The 17,553-nt window shown below is 52.6% G+C and overlaps 2 protein-coding genes across 4 annotated transcripts in view; both read left to right on the top strand.

Annotated features, from left to right (window-relative positions):
• Positions 1-11,431, top strand: part of ARID3B (AT-rich interaction domain 3B) — a 31,807-nt gene extending 20,376 nt beyond the window's left edge. For 2 of the 3 annotated variants that reach the window (XM_082061396.1, XM_082061397.1), the window contains exons 5-9: positions 2,719-2,902; positions 4,039-4,298; positions 4,477-4,734; positions 6,186-6,287; positions 7,392-11,431. In XM_082061396.1, the coding sequence (XP_081917522.1) occupies positions 2,719-2,902; positions 4,039-4,298; positions 4,477-4,734; positions 6,186-6,287; positions 7,392-7,549 (962 nt within the window). In that variant the 3' untranslated portion in view covers positions 7,550-11,431. The remainder of the gene's footprint in view (positions 1-2,718; positions 2,903-4,038; positions 4,299-4,476; positions 4,735-6,185; positions 6,288-7,391) is intronic. The other variant, XM_082061398.1, reaches the window with a different exon arrangement.
• A 1,005-nt stretch (positions 11,432-12,436) lies between these two features.
• Positions 12,437-14,596, top strand: LOC309443827 (uncharacterized protein; the record flags this gene model as incomplete). The annotated part of the gene is made up of 6 exons (XM_082061100.1): positions 12,437-12,514; positions 12,801-12,884; positions 13,026-13,043; positions 13,308-13,509; positions 13,590-13,822; positions 14,543-14,596. 6 exons carry the CDS (start codon positions 12,437-12,439, stop codon positions 14,594-14,596), a joined length of 669 nt encoding a protein of 222 aa, XP_081917226.1.
• Between the last annotated feature and the right edge of the window lie 2,957 nt (positions 14,597-17,553).

The raw sequence follows: 17,553 nt of genomic DNA, 5'->3' as shown, positions 1-17,553 counted from the left end.
CTGCCAGATGACAGTAATCCATCACGGCCCCTGACAAGCCCCGCAGCCGCCTCTGAAAGGATCCGCTGGGCTTCAGCATCCCCATCGTCCCCTGATACTCGTTTTTCAGCCTTTCCTGTTGGAGCGCTGGGGGTTTCCAATAAAGACTTTATCGCTTTGCCTTTCCTCGCAGAGGGGCTGGGGGAGGAGATGGGAGCGGCACTTCCCTGCCTCTCAGCTCTTTTGCAGTCAGATCCTATGAAACCTAAAGAAGTACAGTTAATTTTCCAGGTTCAAAACCCAAATCCCTCTTTGTTGGCTTGTGGGGGATATTACTGGGGGTGTTACTATGGGCAGATGTGGGAGAAAATAATTGTATCACCATGCACAAGTGGTATAATAGGATGAAAGTAGTTTTGTCCCTGCTGTAAAGTTTTCTCAGCATTCATAAAGAAATCTTATGGGGGGAAAAAAAAGCAGCTAGAGGTTTATAAAGCTACTAATTACATTTCAGGGCACTGTGGTCCGTGGGGCTTGTTTTAAAGCACACTCGAGGAAGGGAAGGTGTCAGAGGGGCTGTGACGTGAGGTGGGGAGGTCAGAGCTGATTGCTCTTTCTGCCCCAGCTATGAGCCGGCTCTCTGGAAATACGTTCAAACCTTTGTTTCCCACTGATGTAGATAATGTTTGTCCCTTTCATGTAAGCATTTGGATGAATATACTTGTGCGCCTTTTCAGCTGCTGAAATGGGAGAGTCTAGAGGAGAGGAAAACCGCGTTTAGGATAAAAGCAGCATATTAAAAAGTAGGTGTTTCCTTATAGTCTGTTTTAGCAGCTTCTTTGCCTGAGGAGCCTTAATCCGTGACCCCTTTCATTCTCCATCTGGTCCCTGTCCAAGCAGAGCTGGATGAAAGTCCCTTCTGGACAAGCTAATGCTGTTCCCTAAATTGGATTGGGGAAAAGTAGGTGACTTTGAGCAGCACAGGGTTGCTGGAGGTCTGGATGCTGCCCCACCGGAGCAAAGGCTTAGGACACCCCAACTTTGCTTGGTGCTGGGGTAAAAATGCTGGAGTATTAACATTTTGGGGTGGAAAAAAACACCTCAGCTCTTCCTAGAGACCATAGGAGGTGAATGTTTCCCTGCTTTTCACTTGGGTGTGACTCTGGTTGCTGCGGCTCAGCCGATGAATGATAACTTCAGGCTGGTAACGCGATCGCTCCCAGCCCTCCGTGTGCCTCAAACGATGCTCTCAATCTTTGGAATAACACAGCGAGACAAAATGGTGCCTGAGGAAAACAAAACAAACAGCGAAGCGAATTGAGGAATTGCGTTTACCCAGGGTGGGTTTTTGGGAGGGACCAGCTCCTGGTTCGGGGCTGGATGGATGGATGGATGGATGGATGGATGGATGGATGGATGGAGCCGCGGTGTGTTTAAACAGTTTAGAAACATCTCTGTCGCTGCTCCCTGAGGGAACTGTTGTCTCTGAAGTGCAGGAAGAGGATCTGATGTAGTTTGTGAAATTACTGCTTTGTGGGCTTCTCCGTCCTGGGCAGGGAAGGGGTTGTTTAGACAAGGCGAGGAAAAGAGGATATGAGAGATATAAAATGACGGGGCGTGCAGGCCAAGCCTGATCAGGTTGCTCTTTATGTTTTCTTACAGTTTAAGAGTTAGTAACTTGGGGAAATTGAAGGCAGCCCTTTTAAAGCTGAAAAAGTTTACTTATTCTACCCAACATCTCATTAACCTGTGGGAATTGGCACCACATAACAGGCTTCAAAAAGAAAAGAGAGGAAAAAAAATACATGTATAATGAGGACATCTGCGGAGCTGAGCTGAACTCCTTTTCACTAAACAGAATAAAACCCATTTATAAGGGCCATAAACTGCTCTGCTTCGGGGCATTAAGCGGCTCGCTGGCTGATGAGCGGTGGCAGAAGTGTCCCCTGTGGGGTGGGGATTCCATAATCGTCCATTACAGCGTTTTCCTGGAGAGGCTGGTGCTGGCCGTTGCGGTGCTGCCCTCGGATGGACGGCGCTTTGATCCAGGACAGTGTTTCCTATGGAAAATAAAAGCTTTGCTACATCAGCATGTTTTTTCTCCCCCTACCCCTTCCTCTCCTTGCCTAAATCTCGTTAGTTTGACCTTTACAAACCCCACGCGCTTTATCGCTTTGAGATGCTGCTAAAAGGTTAAAAATGAGATTTTCTCGCCGCCGTTAGTGCACGAGATGACAAAACTGAACAGGATGGAGCTGTTTCCCTTCCTGCCCTGTCTGTCCTCACAAGGGCAGAGCAGGACCTTGTTTTGGGCTCCAAAAAGCTTTTGGATGCCCGGTGCTTCTCCAAGCAGCCACAAGGATGCCTTGGCTGCTCAGCCCCTTCCTGAGCACAAACGATACAGATTTTTATCTGAAATTGCCCTGGGAGCTCATAAAAAAAGTGATGCCTCACCCCTAGGACTGAATAGTCCCCGCTTCCCCTCTTTCTGTTTTCAAAGTCGCTCTTAGCTGCAGGTTTGTTATGTGGCTGATAATTGCTTTTACCTACAGGAAAGGATTTTTCATGAAAAGGACGTGCCATGTCGCTGCACTTCTCTGGCTCATTTACTCGCCCATAGAGAGGCCTCAAGTCAGGCTACAAATAGAGTTGCCTGAATTTCCTATTAGACAGAAGATCGATAGCCACAACCTGCCGGTTTTCTTGGCCTCTCTGACTCCGTGTTTCCTTCCCTTGTAGGAACCCCCATCAACCGGATCCCCATCATGGCAAAGCAGATCCTGGATCTCTACATGCTCTACAAGCTGGTGACCGAGAAAGGAGGGCTGGTGGAAATCATCAACAAGAAGATCTGGCGAGAGATCACCAAAGGCCTTAACCTGCCCACCTCCATCACCAGTGCCGCCTTCACGCTGCGAACCCAGTGAGTCCAGGAGGATGAGGACTGGGCTGGAAAAACTGCAAGCTTAATTTCTACTCTGTGGCCAGGGAGGGGCTGATAAGTTGTTCACTTATCCCTGTCATCCAAAGTTTGCGGCTTTTCCTTTCTATTCCCTCTCCTCTCATTTTCCTTAGCGCTGATTCTTCCTGAACTCATTCCCCTTCCTTCCCTACAATCTCAGCACTAATACACCATTGCCTCATTCGCTGTGTCTCCCTCCTCCTCTGCCTTTCTTGCCTCTTCAGAGCTTAAACTCAGAGCAAGGAGGGTTTTGCTCTGTCTCTGAAGAGCACTTAGCACAGTGAGGAGGGAGGTCTCCTGATTTGTAGGCATCAAGTATGAACTTGATCATTTAAATGTCTGGTTTATCACTATCTAGTCATGGAAACTTGGATTTGTCACTTGCTGTGGGGCTTGCTTTTCTGACCCCCAGTACCTCATGTTGGTTAGGCAAGGAGAGAAAAAGGAAGAAAAATAGAATAGGCAGAGGAGAAAGAAAGGTGAAAGTAAACCTACTGTAAAATTTAAGCAAGAAGGCAAAGCTGTGCTTTAGTAAGTTGAGCATGGGAGGCTGGGCTCTGGGAATCCACACCCAGCTCTTACACAGACTCGGTTTTTGGAAGCCCCAGAGAGGGAAGCTCCTTGTCGTTTTCCTTTCCATGGTACAAACAGACCGTCTCCTGATAGAATTCAGCAAGAGGTTCAGTGCTGCCCAGTACGAATGACTTAGACAAGGGTAATTCCTCAGACATCCTTCCTTGCATTAATATTACAGTCCAAGATCTTAATTCTTACCGTTTTCAATGGTATCTCAGTTGTAAAGTAATTCTGGATGTTTCGCCGTGGTGTGTAACTATGTGCTCCCCTATAAACACTGAGTAAACTCAGAGTTTCTTTGCGAGAGCCGTGCTTCACCCCCAAACTGCTCAATGCTCATCAAGCCAAGCGCAGCGGCCGTCACGATGTGCAAAGACCACGATACGCAGACAAAGACTCCAAATCCGCGGAGGACCTCAGCCTGAAAGGCTTCCTGAACACGCTGCTTGTTGCTGTAGCCTATAATTTCGTGTTCTGTTGAGAAACCTTCTTGAATTTCCCTCTGCTCGCCTCTCTCCCAGGTATATGAAGTACTTGTACGCCTACGAGTGTGAGAAGAAGTCCCTGAGTTCTCCCGCCGAGCTGCAGGCTGCCATCGACGGCAACAGGCGGGAGGGCAGGCGGCCCAGCTACAGCTCCTCTTTGTTCAGCTACTCACCCACCACCCCAGGGCCTCCTTCCCTCCTGTCTCCCCCAAAAATCCGCTTCCCCATCATCGGCGTCGCGCCGGGCAGCGGGACCAGCAATCCTCGGGTGTCTCCAGCAGCGGCTGTCAGAAAAGGTTGGCTACTTTCATTTGCAGCAAAGGTGCAGGCGCTGAAACACAGGGGTTTTTTCCATTTTATCCACATTGAGAGTAGCCGCTTGGGTGGCTCAGAATATCCTGCTTGTTTCAACATTTGCCTGCTCGCTTTAGGAAGGGCCGCAGGAGGGGACTAAGCGACTCTTTCCTTGTCTAGGTGACGGCGTGCCCTTGACCGTGTCTATGCCAAACCGTATTGCCGTGCCAGTGACCTTGGCGAGCCAACAGGCTACGGTGGCAGCGAGAGCAGCCACCCTGGAGCAGCTGCGGGAGAGGCTGGAGTCGGGAGAGCCCCCCGAGAAGAAGGTGTCGCGGATGACGGAGGAGGAGCAGCGGCTGGTCCAGCAGGCTCTGCAGCGCAACCTCTTCAGCATGGCGCGGCAGATCCCCATGAAGATCAAAATCAACGGCAAGGGTGAGCAGCGCCGCAGCATTCACAGCAATATTTTGTTGGGTTTTAAACCTGCCGCTGCTGGTTGTATTCTCTTCTTGTTGATGCATAATCCAGCAGCGTCTGAGTCCAGCCTGGCATCAGAAAGCTCTGCATCTGAGCTGATAAAACCCACTTGACCCACACAACAAGATAATCTGAGTTTCCTTCATGACTGGAGCTGTTAAACCTCCCCAGAACTTGCCTTGTGGGGAATTACTTTATTATCCTTTGTCAGGTGTGACAAGGCGGCTACAAAACCTCATGTATCTTGGGGGGGGTCCTGTGCGTCCCAGGGCTTTGAGCAAATCAGGTGATTTCTACCAACATCTGCTGCAACCCTCCGCGCAGCCTCCAGGCAAAGAACTCCTGGCCGAGCTGGGTGAGGAGGTCACATATAAGCAGCATTCATGGCCTGGGAAACGCGCTCCTGAAATGCTTTTGTAAAAGGGGAGTCACCCTGTAAAGGTCACATTGTCACAATCAAGACTGTTATACATCGTGGCTTCAAAAGCTGATTTAAGTGCTGTGGCTCCCTTACCTGTCCCGGGGGCTGCGCTTCCCTGGACAGCAAAGCCTCTGAAAATTTCAGGTCCAACAGCTGCTTCCTCCAAACCTTTTGATCCATTAAAATTAAAGGGCTCAGACCCCTTATTAATTGTACATGGGGATGGAGGCACAAGGCCAGGCAAGTTTGGCACGGCTTAGAAGAAAGGGAAGAGTTTTCTTGAGGCCTTTGCGAGCAATGCTGGTAAATGCTTTATTGAGATGCTTTGCCAGAAAAATATATATGGCAAAGGGTCAAAGCAGGTTCCCCTTTGAAGCAGTAGCAGCTTGCAGTGGAGTTAAATGGGATTGGGACTTCACATCACAGTTCCTGACAGCTGTCTGTCCACCTAAACTTCACATTTACATAAAAACATAACAGAAAAGGGCTACAAATTTTATCAAGTAATGTTCGTTCCCTTTTATTTTACCTTTTTTTCTCTCTATCCTGAACTTCCTAAATCAAAATGCTAGGAGTGATTTTAGTCTCTACAAAGAGTAACAGGCTGCGGGCTGAGCCCTCAGGACTCAGTGCTATTCCCACCTCTGTTAGGTGACCGTGGACAAGTCTGTCCTGTCTTTCATGCTCTGACTTTCCCAATTGCAAAATAAAAATGATGTTGTGCTTTTGAAAAGCACCGTGTGAGCTTATCACAGCTTGATAGCAACATTTAGGTTAAATGTGAACAACATCCTTTGCATTCTTTACAGGGATGGTGGACTTGCTGCCCCAGCAGCCTTGAAAGGAGATAAAAAGATGTGTTTTCCATGCAATGCCAGAGCCTGAGCAGACTGTCTGCATAACCTCTCTCTGTTTTAATAGCCCGATGCCCCAAAATCACCATGGGGTGGGCTGGTAACCTAATTCTGCCTCTCTTCTTTCTTGAAAGAAGACAAACCAGACTCAGCGGCAGCGGCAGCACTGAATTTGTCACCCAACGGCATTGGGAGCATCAACATGTCGGTGGAGATTAACGGCACGATTTACGCTGGTGAGAAAGAGCTGCTCCCAGGGCTGGGGCTGGTGGTGCAGAGCAGGATGATTCCTCTCTTTCATTGGTGGTGTGGGGTTTTTTGTCTGTGTGTTTAGTTTGGGGGTTTTTTTGGTCCTAGGCAGTGAGGATGAATGCCCTTTCCTTCTGGTGGAGGTGGTTGTTAGTATTTTCAAAATCTAAGGGAAAAGACTTCTCTAGAAGCATTAAAAGGAGTATTATCATTCTTCTCCTGCTGAGAAACGGCTTTACTCAGCTTTTCCTCGTGCATCTCTGGGATATTGTCCCCTGTGTTCTGCTCGAGTCGCTTCACCACTGCAGGTCACACACCTGCACCCTTGGACCTGGCACTGCGGGGCAATGAAAGTTGCTTCTCACCCCCAAAGTCTGGGATTTCTCAGGCCTCTGTAAGCAGAGGCTGCTGGAACAAGTCCTGGTGATCCCTCCAGATATCCTGGTTATCTCTGGTCTGTCTCCACACCTGTTTGGCTTGCGCCAAGCCTCTCTCTGTTAGGATGAGGTTTTTGGGGATGGATAAGGTGCATCTGGAATATTGTGTCCAGTTGTGGCCCCTCAGTTCCAGCAGGACAGGGAACTGCTGGAGAGAGTCCAGCGCAGCCACCAAGATGCTGCAGGGAGTGGAGCATCTCCCGTGTGAGGAAAGGCTGAGGGAGCTGGGGCTCTGGAGCTGGACAAGAGGAGACGGGGGACTCATTCATGGGGATCAATATGGAAAGGGGGAGTGTCAGGAGGATGGAGCCAGGCTCTTCTGGTGACAACCAGTGACAGGACAAGGGAAAATGGGTTCAAACTGGAACACAGGAGGTTCCACTGAAAGAGGAGAAGCAACTTGTTCAGGGTGAGGGTGGCAGAGCCTGGCCCAGGCTGCCCAGGGGGGTTGTGGAGTCTCCTTCTGTGCAGACATTCCAACCCGCCTGGACACCTTCCTGTGTAACCTCATCTGGGTGTTCCTGCTCCATGGGGGGATTGCATTGGATGAGCTTTCCAGGTCCCTTCCAACCCCTGACATTCTGTGCTTCTTTATACCCTCCTCAGCCATACCACCCCACCACCCCGCTAACCTTCTCTTTCTCCGCCTCACAGGAGTGCTTTTTGCCCAGAAGCCAGTTGTCCACCTCATCGCAGGCTCCAGCACCCAAAGCTCCTGCAGCAGCAGCAGCAGCAGCTCCCACTGCTCCCCCAGCCCTACCTCATCCCGCGGAACGCCCGGCGCGGAGCCCTCCACCAGCTGGTCTCTCTGACGGACGGCCCAGCCTCTGGTCTCACACTGGCCTCTGGCACCTCTTCCTCTCCTCGGGGAGGGAGCGAGCCGAAGGAGTCGCACAGATTACCTCATCTCAAGGAACCTGCTTTTGGGGTTGGCCAACGGCGAGATGATGATGTTGAAACCGTTCCATGCCAGCGAGTTTTTTCTTCATTGTCTGTTTGGCCAGCCTTTTTCTTTTGTTCTCCCCTTTCTTCCGCCCTTTTGCTTTTTGTTTTCTTCCTCCTCCTCCTCCCAGGGTTTGCTGTGTTCCTGTTGGGGGGTGGGACATGGAGGAGGGGGGGGACATGCCTGGCGTTTTTCAATCAGGGATCGTCTCTAGGAGCTGCGAGTTGAGAGATGGCCGAGACGTCACCAAGGCAGGTGGAAAGACCTGGAGTTGGGGCAGGGAAACTCGGTTCTTCTCAAACCGGTACCCACAAGGACTTTTTCCCACAAAACAACTCCGTGTATTGACAATCCAAAGAGCCGTTACACACGTTAAAAACCTCGCGATCAGCTGCTCAGTTCTCCTGGCTGGTGCTGGCGTCTTTCCTATTGTTACCTTCTTCAGGCTTTCAGCCAAGCTTTAAACACCCTTGACCTTGTCTCTCTCCCCTCAAGGAACTCATCCCCCTGACTTTGTGTTTTGATCCTCACAAAAGGGCTGGTGAGTGACTTCCTTCTCCTCAAGTGTCTTTCAGTAGCCCCAGAAGCTCTCCACAAGGTAGAAGAAATATTTGAAATCAAGTGGGGCATGTGTAGGTATTGTGGTTAATGTCACACACACATGTCTTTTCCACGGGCTCTGTAAAGCCTCCAGGTGCCCAGTCCCCTTCAAATTGTACATGAGCAAAAAGAAAGTCGCTCCCTCTCAGTTGAGTAAAACCTTTTGCTCTCCTGGGTGGAAGCAGAGAGAAGGAAATCGAGCCCTTCCTTGTCCTTACCCCTCAAACCGCTGGTCAAAAGCGAAGGCCCAGCCATGTCTGGAGCCACGCAAGGTGACTTGAGTGACTCCAGGAGCTCAGGTCCTGCTCAGGTGGCCTCATTCTGTCCTCTCCTCCTCCCGGCTTTGCCCCAGCCTGGAGATCAGGTCCCAGCACCAGCCAGCCTGCCCTGGTGACGTCCTGCCCATCCTCCAGGCCCAAGTCAGGTTTTTTTGAGCAGACGAAATACCTCAGATATGTACTTGTTGTTGGGGGTTTGTTTTGGGTTGTTATGTTGTTGTTTTTATCTTTTTTTTTTTTTTTTGACCTCTTCAGGAAGTATTTGCATATCTTATAGCTTGTTTTTTTTTTTAATACGTGGTTTTGCTGACATTGTGTTGGGGTTTTTTTAATTTTATTTTTAATCGTATCACCAGAGATGGGAAAAAAAGCTGAGCGAAAGAGCAGTGGCTTCCCCGTCCTTTAGGCTAAGCAGGAGACAACCTGAACAGCATTGTCCCAGGATATGTGCATGAGATGGGAGGACAGGGAGAGGTAGGAAAAGAGGACAAGAGTGGCTGTTGGCATAGAAGATCTGTCCTTTATGTTGGACACGAGGGCGTTTGCAAAGTCCCTGCTCTTTTTCCAAGTTCCAGGGTCTGTGCAAAAGCAGTTTGCTGCCCCCAACCAGCTCCTCAGCCCTGCTGGGACGGGGTTATCCCCGACACAGCTCGTTCTGTCTGCATTGCACGATTTGCCTTTGTGAGAGACACTGAAATAAGAAGCTACTCTCATTTTCCACCTGTGCGGAAGTGCTTGTGTAATGACCCCTGAGCCAGTAGATATGATCTTACTTAAAATCCATGTTATAATTTGAGAGGTTCAGCCTACTAAAATCCAGTTTTCTGGAGTGCAGTATGAGAAGAGAAAGGCACCTTGTATCTGCTCCCAAGGTGAGCGGAGCTGTGGGGAGCACGTAAACTTGGCAGGGGGGGCCGTACCTGTGTGCACCGCAGAGCCTAAGCTCAGCCTAGAAGCGTCTGTGCCTTCCTGCAAACAACGTAAGCCTGTCTTAGTGCTCTGGGAGATTTTACAGGTACGGGGGAGATGCCCTCTGCTTAGTGCTGTGCTCCCTGCTGTTTATTTTATGAAAAGCTGTTTATTTTATTTTAAAAGTATGAATTTTAAAAACAGCCACAGGAAAAAGCCCCATCAGCAGCCTGAGGACTGGGCTGCAAAACATACATAGAAAATGAAATCACTAATCCTTCTTTTAAACTCTCAAACGTCAGGTTCTCCTTTTCAATCCCCCAGCGCTGCTGAGAGCTCGTGGTAAGGCTTGTGTAAACCATAGGCAGCACCTCCTAGTTGCAAGAAGCTACATGCTATCTAGACGTTAGTTTCTATATTATGGCTTGAATTACTGTGCTGCCCAACATCAGGAGGACAAGGGAAAGCGGCTGAGGGTGCACATGTCCCGAGATTGATGCTGCTCTGAGATCTCCCATCCCTTTGGATGGGAGTAACAACCCCATACCAGGCACGGAGAGGCTGAACTGCTCAGATTGTTGTTCCAGTTTCAGATTGGGTTTTGGTTTTCTTTTATTTTTTTCCCCCCCTTTTTTTGGTTTTCTTTTGGTGTGTTTTTTGGTTTTGTTTTATTTTGGGTTTTTTTTAATGTTTTTGTGATTTTTTTTTTTTATTATTATTATTTTTATTTTGGGGTGGGTTTGGGGGCTCTTTCCTACAAGTGGGACTGGGGAACTTTTTGCTTTTCCTTTATGCTTTCTTCTCTGGTCCTGGGGAGCAGAGGTTAGTAATGGGTGGTTTTGCTGATGTATCACATGCTAACGTTGTGTTTTCTTGCACAGAAAGGCACTCGAATCACTGAACTGCTAAACAGCTTTGACACTACTAGAGTATTAATGTTTATAAGCTTTACACAACTAGACTGGAAATAGGGACTAACAGATTGTTTTGTATCCGATTCAGGGAAAGAATCAAGTCAGGATGTGTAACAGATACCTCAGTAAAAATAAGCTGCATCAATAAACTGGTCCTTCCTCAGTAACAAGGACCAGCCAAGTCAGACTGTGAAGTTAACCCTTTCCCTAAAGCCTGGCTTTGATCCTGGCACACGCAGGTTTTGCTGAGCTCCAGGTCTCCTACTGAGCTGCCAGGCTTTGGGGAACGGGGTTTTGGAAACCGGGCTTGTGGAAACCAGCAGCAGAGACGGGGCGGAGGAGCCGGGGGAGGCTGAGCGAGGGTGGTGGGTCCCCTCACTCCCCCGGCTCCGCATCATTTCACTCGACCGTGTTCGATTGTAAAGTACTCAGGGGTTTTGATACTGCGGGTAGAACTGTTCCTTGCGTGAAGTGCTCTGCTTTGCAGTGTCGCTAATTCTCTTTCAACTCCAGACCAGCGAAGGTTTTGCAGCGAGCAGCCAAACCAAAAATTAAAATAGCAAATGAGGAAAAAAGAAGAAAGAAAGAAATAAAAATCCCCCAGCTTGCTTCCACGTGGCCTTTAGTGCTCCTGCGGCGGGGGAGATTTGCTGGGTTTGATGCTAAAAAACAAGCAAAACAGAATAAAACCCAAAGCTGCGCGTCCTCTTGCAGCAGGTCCCGGTTGGCACGGGGAAGGCACAAGGACGGTGCGTTTGCTCCAAACGCCTTCGCATCGGATGATGTTTCTCACCAAACAGCTGCAGCAGCCTTGCTACTAGTTTTCTTACCTATTTAAAAAAAAAAAAATAATTAAAAAAAAACAAAAAAAAAAGATAAAATAAGTAAATTTTAAAAAAAGAAATGTGATAGCCTAGGCGGTGGATAAATACCTCAACGTCTCCTTCCAACAAGTGTCTGTATATGTTGTTGTTGGGTTGGTTTTTTTTCTATCTTACACGTTATCTGAATGTTTATATTCCAATAAACTTCTACCTCTTCACACGGTGACCCCACGAGCCTCGTTTGTGTCCGCGTCGCTTCGCTAAATTAAGATTTCGCTAAATTAAGAGGTCTCTGAATTAATATTGGCAACGCGCCGCAGGGGCTGCTGGGAGATGTAGTCTGTGGAGGCGGCGTGCATGCGCAGTTTTGTGTCCCGGCGGACTACACTCCCCAGCAGCCCCCGCGGAGCCTCACGTGGGCTGGGCGGACCAATAGGAGCGAAGGGGCGGGCTCGGCGGCGGGAGGGTCTGGGGGGAATCCGAACTTAGTTTTTCAATTAAATAAAGTTTAATCGAAAAAAAATATGATGAAGATATTTGTAAGGAAGTGGGACGGGGTATTTTTTTGTTCTCCGTGAAAAATTACGGTGCCTTGTGGAGGTTCGTTTGGCAGTTTGCTTATTTTGCAGTAAAACAGTATTATTTTCATAATGGTTGGTGACAGAGGGTGGCAGCTCCCACATCACCCACCCCAAGCCCTGCCAGAGCCTTCGCTGACAGCCCAGAGCAAGGATTACAATGTCCCTTGGGCCACCTGCAGGGCAAGAAGCGTCTTGGCACCAAGAGGTGCTTTTGCATCAGTGCGGTGACCACCAGCTATTGGTACCTGGTGACCACAGAGCCGTTTCGTGACTCCTTCAGGGTCACCCAAGGGGTTCGATGATGAAATGTCGCACAACACTGGGTTTGTTCCCCTAGGACTGGCCTCAGGGTGCAGGAACAGAACAGGCTGGGTGCCACGGCCGGGCCGGTCGGTGTGGTCTGGGCACATTCCGGGCACCGGCAGAGCTTGGTGCGGGTGCCAAGAGCCACCGCGCTGCTCGCCGGGGAGAGGTCCTGCCCCGCTGCCTCCGGTGGAGCAGGAGCTGCTTGGGAACCGCGGTGGAGCCAGGGGACCTCGGAAGACCCCAAAGGTGAGGCAGTACCGGCGCCGGCACAGTGCCTGAATTGGCAGCGTAGGTTTTGGCACAGCTATGTGCCACCCACTCTGTTTGGGGACAGAGAGGTCCCCATGGTGGGGCTGGGCACAGCCCTGTGTCCGCAGCTCTCTAGACACCATTTCTCCTTGCAGATGAACCTCCTCAGCCAGGTAACTGTGGAGCCGTCGGGGTGGGCACCTGCACCCAGGTGGTGCCACCACGCTGCTGTGGCACCCGTCACCACGGACCCCATGGATGGGACCTGCCCAGTGCTGAGTCTGGGGACACAGGGCCGGGGTGGGGGGAGGCTGCATGGGCTGGGAGTGGGTGCTCACAATGGTGGGTGCTACCGGAGGTTGGTGCCAGCAGGGATGCATGCTCATGGGGATGGGTGCTACCAAGGGTGGGTGCCAGCAGGGGATGGGTCCCGGGTGTCCCTGTCCCCTCTCCCCACAGGTGAGCACCCTGCTGCAGACCCTGCAAGCCCCGGAGGGGCCGTTCCTCCAGCCTTGGCACTGGCTGAGCTCCTGGGTGCGACAGGTTTGGGGGTGCTGGCACGGGAACCCCAGCCAGGTGCTTGGGTGGGGGGGGGGGGTGGCAGCAGCTGCACTGTGACACTGGTGCCATCAGGCCTGTGTCCCCAGTGTCACTGGGGCTGACATTGGGTGTTTGTCCCTCCAGGTGAGCAGCTCCAGGCAGGTAAGTGCCAGCATCCCCTTGGCACCCCAGAGCATCCGTGTCACCCTTGGTTCAACAAGGCCAAATCCCATACGCCCTGCCCTTTCCTCATCACCCATGGGTGCTCAGCACTTGGAGGAGATGGCGCCTTCTCCGGGGGTTTCCACTTCCTTGAAGACCCAATCTGTGCCCAAGCCACTGGGAACAGGGGATGAGCCAGAGGGTCAGTGATGCTGCTGCTGTCCCCGGGCCATCGGTGGCCCTGAGACACAGCCGGGTCTGCAGGTGGTGGCTGGGGCAGCGAGCACCACGGCGTTCTTCGTCTGTGAGGGGCTGCTGGGCCAGCACTTCGACGTGGTACCCAATGGGGTGGCCACGCCCCAACCTGGGGACCTCTTCCTCTTCCCGCTGGCCTCCGGGAGCCCTGGCTGGTGCGGCGCCCACGCTGGTGTGTACTGCGGTGACGGAGAGATCATCCACCTGGAAGGTGAGCCCCACCAGATGGTCACAACGTGGGGATGTCTGCATGGAAAGAACATGAGACACAGAGTCCCCTCCACCCTGCAGGCAGCTCGGGGACATCCCCATCGGGGATTGTGGCCAAGCATGGCAAGAACCACCTCTTGCGGACGCGGGGCCCGGCCAAGGTGCTGCGGAGGAAAGGAGGGCTGGATGTGGCCGCCCTGCAGCGGCGGGTCCGGGCGGCCATGGACCAGGCACTGGAATACAACGCCATCACCTGCAACTGCGTCCACTTCGCCCTTGCCCTGTTGGGGCTGGGCCAGCTCGCCGGTGCCATGGTAGGAGCCAGCATCCCAGGGGACTCTGAACCCCAGCCCAGCATCACCACAGCCCATCTTCTCCCCCAGGTGTCTCCAGCGCTGCAGTGATGGAGGGGATGATGTGCCTAGGGGACACATGGGGCTGGAGCATCCATCCCCAAGGGACTGGCATAGTGCTGGCAGCTTTGGCATCCCTCGTGCGTGGCAATAAATGGTTTGCATGGAGAGTGTGTGGCAAGCCTGTGCGATTTGTGTTGTTTCCACTTTCCATTTCCCAAACACCCCTTTCCTCAATGTGCAGTCAACCTCTCCTTCCCCCTCCCAGGAGCAGCTGCTCTTCGCTCCCTGGGTCCTCCAGACACCTCTTTCCCTCCGTCTGTTTGGTTTGGAGCTGCAGCATCACTCAGTGCCCGGGCTGCTGGCTTGAGAACTGGCCCCAGGGCTGGAGCGGGTCTGGTTTAGCCCGGTCTCCGCTCCTGTGCCGCAGGGGTCAGTCCCAGGCGCAGGCAGGGGCTGGAGAAGGGCTCTGGGCTGGGAGGCCACTGCAGGACATGCACTTTTGCAGATGTCCTGCAGCTCCTCGGACTTGAGGGTGTTTCCAGCAAACTTACTCTAAAGATGCCTCCTAAGGGGGAACAAGGTGGTATTTCACTAGAGGAAACGGTCCCCATGTTACAATTATTACAATTATTTCCCCAGAAGCTTCTTAATCTAAACATTCTCATTTTTATTCTTAAGCCAAAGCCGCACACGCTCAGCTGGAGTTCGTCAGCTCTTTGCGCCTACACGTAGCAGTTAATGTCTCACCGCGGTCCTCAGCGGAGCCGGCTCACACAGAGAGGTTCGTTCACACATGCAAACAAGTGCAAAGCTGCAAACCCAGCACCGAGTTCGAACACACGAACCGCCGCTCCTGTCCCGCTGTCCCCACACGGCGGGTAACGAGCCGCCCCCACCTCCGCACCCGGCGGGCGGATCCAAGGGACGGGCCGCGATTGGGTGGAACTGAAACGGGCGGGGGGCGGGATTGGCGGGGCCGGGAGTAGCCTCGTGCTGGGATTGGCTGAATGAGTGAGGCGGGCGGGGCCGGAGACTATAAAGTGCGTGGGCATGAAGCTGTCAGTGTCACTGTGGAGCGGCGCCTGTAGCAGCCGGTGGCGCCGGGGCTCCGCGGGCTGAGGCCGCCGGTGAGCGCTGGGAGCGGGAGCCCGGGGAGCGGGGCGGCGGGACCGCTGCTCGTCAGCCCGCGGTTCGTGTCGGGGAGAGCGGCTGAGGGCAGGAGCGGCGCGGGAAGATGCGGGGCGGAGGAGCGGGGCCCCGTCCCGCCGGCTGCTCCGCGCTGAGATCGCGCAGGGTGGTCGGGGCGGTGAGGGGGCCGGTCCCGCGTGGGGCCGAAGGGGGAGCTGAGGTGAAACGGGGGAGGCCCGGGCGGCGCTGCGGGGCCAGACCCGGCTCCCCGTGTGATTCGGGTCTCAAATAATGTAACTCAAAATAATAATAAAACTGTTGCTATTTTCTTATATTACTATAAGGACAGTATGTAACAATAACTTAAATAATAAAGTGTAATAAAGTTTCCCCGGGGCAGGTGCTGCCCCCGCCCGTTCCTCCCCGTGCAGGTGCCCCCAGTTCACAAGCACTTTGGGTTCGCTCCCCGTTCCCCGTCACCCCGGGGGTTCCAGCCCCAGCCTGGGATCCGCTGTTCGCAGGGCCGGGAGCGGAGCCGCAGGGCTGCGCTTCGGGCCTGGAAACCCACGGGGGGTGCGGGCTCGGGGCTGGTTCGGGGCTCAGCCCCGGCCCGAGCGCTGCCCCGGGGACGCGAACCGGGGACCCAGCGGTCGCCCCGTCCCGAGGTGGGCGGAGCATAGAGGGGCGGGCTCACCGACCAACACCTGCGATTGGCTGGGGACCAAGGCTCTATTCAGGACCTGCCGCTCAAAGCGATATGGGGACAGTGGTGACAGCTCGTATTGGTGTGTGAGTGATGACGGTGACTGACTGACAACCTTGTCACCAGCCCGCAGCGCCGCTGGGAGAGCCGGGAGCAGCTGCCGGAGGAAGGAGCTGGAGCCGGGACAGATCCTAGAGCTGAAGCTGAGACAGCACAGAGCTGAAATCACAACCAGGTACATAGGGCTGGAGCTGAAATACAGAACGTGGGCTGGAGCTGAAATGAAATCTATAGGGACAGAGCTGAACGAATCACTGCAGGGCTGGAGCTGAAATAAAGCTTGTGGGAATAGTACTGGTGTTCAAAACACCACTGTAGGGTCAGAGCTGAAAAATCACTATAGGTCTGGAGCTGAAAGAATCAGTGCAGGGCTGGAGCTGATGCAATAAGGCTGTAGGAAAAACACTGGAGCTGAAAAATCACTGTAGTGCTGGAGCTGCAACATCCCAGAGCTGAACTGCAGCCGGGAGCTGTGGAGCTGAGAGAAACCTGCGGGGCTGGAGCTGAACTGATGGAGACATGGAGCTGAAATGAAGAGTCTGCAGCATGGATGGAGCTGAAATAAAATCTACAGGGTTAGAGCTGAAAAAATCACTAAGGCTGGAGCTGAAAGAATCAGTGCAGGGCTGGAGCTGAAATAAAGCTGTAAGAAAAACACTGGAGCTGAAAAACCACTGTAGGGCTGGAGCTGAAATCTCAGAGTTAAAAAAAAAAAATAAAGCTTGGGGGAGAAAAGGGGTTGGGACTGCAACAAATATATAGGGATGGGGCTTAAATAAAGATCTTGGGCTGGAGCTGAAATAAGGATCTTGGGGAAGGGGCTGGAGCTGAAACACCATAGGGCAGGAGCTGAATTAAAATCTATAGTGTTGGAGCTGAAAAAAAAAAAAAAAACACCTCTTCAGATCTGGAGCTGAAATAAAGCTTGTGGGAATAATACTGGAGTTGAACACACCACTGTAGGGTCGGAGCTGATGAAATAAAACTTGTGGGAAAAATACTGGAGCTGAAAAATCACTGTAGGGCTGGAGCTGCAACATCCCAGAGCTGAACTGCAGCCGGGAGCTGCGGAGCTGAGAGAAACCTGCGGGGCTGGAGCTGAAATGAAGAATCTGCGGCAGGAGCTGGAGCTGAAATAAAATCTTTAGGGCTGGAGCTGAAATAAAGATGCTGGGGCTAGGGCTGACATGATAGAGAATTGCAGCTGAAATAAAGATGCCGGAGCAGGAGCTGAAATAAACGCTACAGGGGAAGTCAAGAATGCGGGGCTAGGACTGCAGTACAGAATGCAGGGCTGGACGTGAGATGCTGAGGAGCCAGAGCTGAACCGCCGGCCGCGGGGCTGGAGCCGAGCGGGGCCGGGAGGAGCAGCCACCAGCGCAGCACAATAAAGTGTCTTGGGGGCGACGCAGCCCCCCCGGCCCGCGCAGCCCCACTGCAGCCGGGGCCAGGAACCCGGGGGTTGGAGGGGCGGCTCCGGGGGGGCAGGTGGGGCCGGGCAGCTCCACTGCTGAGCCCCGGGGCCCTGCCCAGGAGAACCTGCTGAGGAGGTGGAGGAGGATGAGGAAGGTGTGGAAGCGCAGGGAGAACCGCGCTGTAATCAGTGACAACTTGGGGGCTGGGGAGGAGGAGGAGGGAGGCGGAGGAAGGAGCCCCCAGGCTGCAGCACTGTGAGGGTTTGCTGGCACAGAGGCTCTGCCCTGCCTGACCTTTGATTATAAAATAAACAATTGATATTACCTTTTGGAGTGAGGGTGTCTGCATGTACAGCTTGCCTTCTGCCTCCACACAGAGCCCA

The sequence above is a fragment of the Streptopelia decaocto genome (genome assembly GCF_964273445.1).
Source record: "Streptopelia decaocto genome assembly, chromosome: 9".
Lineage (NCBI taxonomy): Eukaryota > Metazoa > Chordata > Aves > Columbiformes > Columbidae > Streptopelia > Streptopelia decaocto.
Note: the sequence above shows the minus strand (reverse complement) of the source record. Positions and strands in the feature narration are given on the sequence as shown.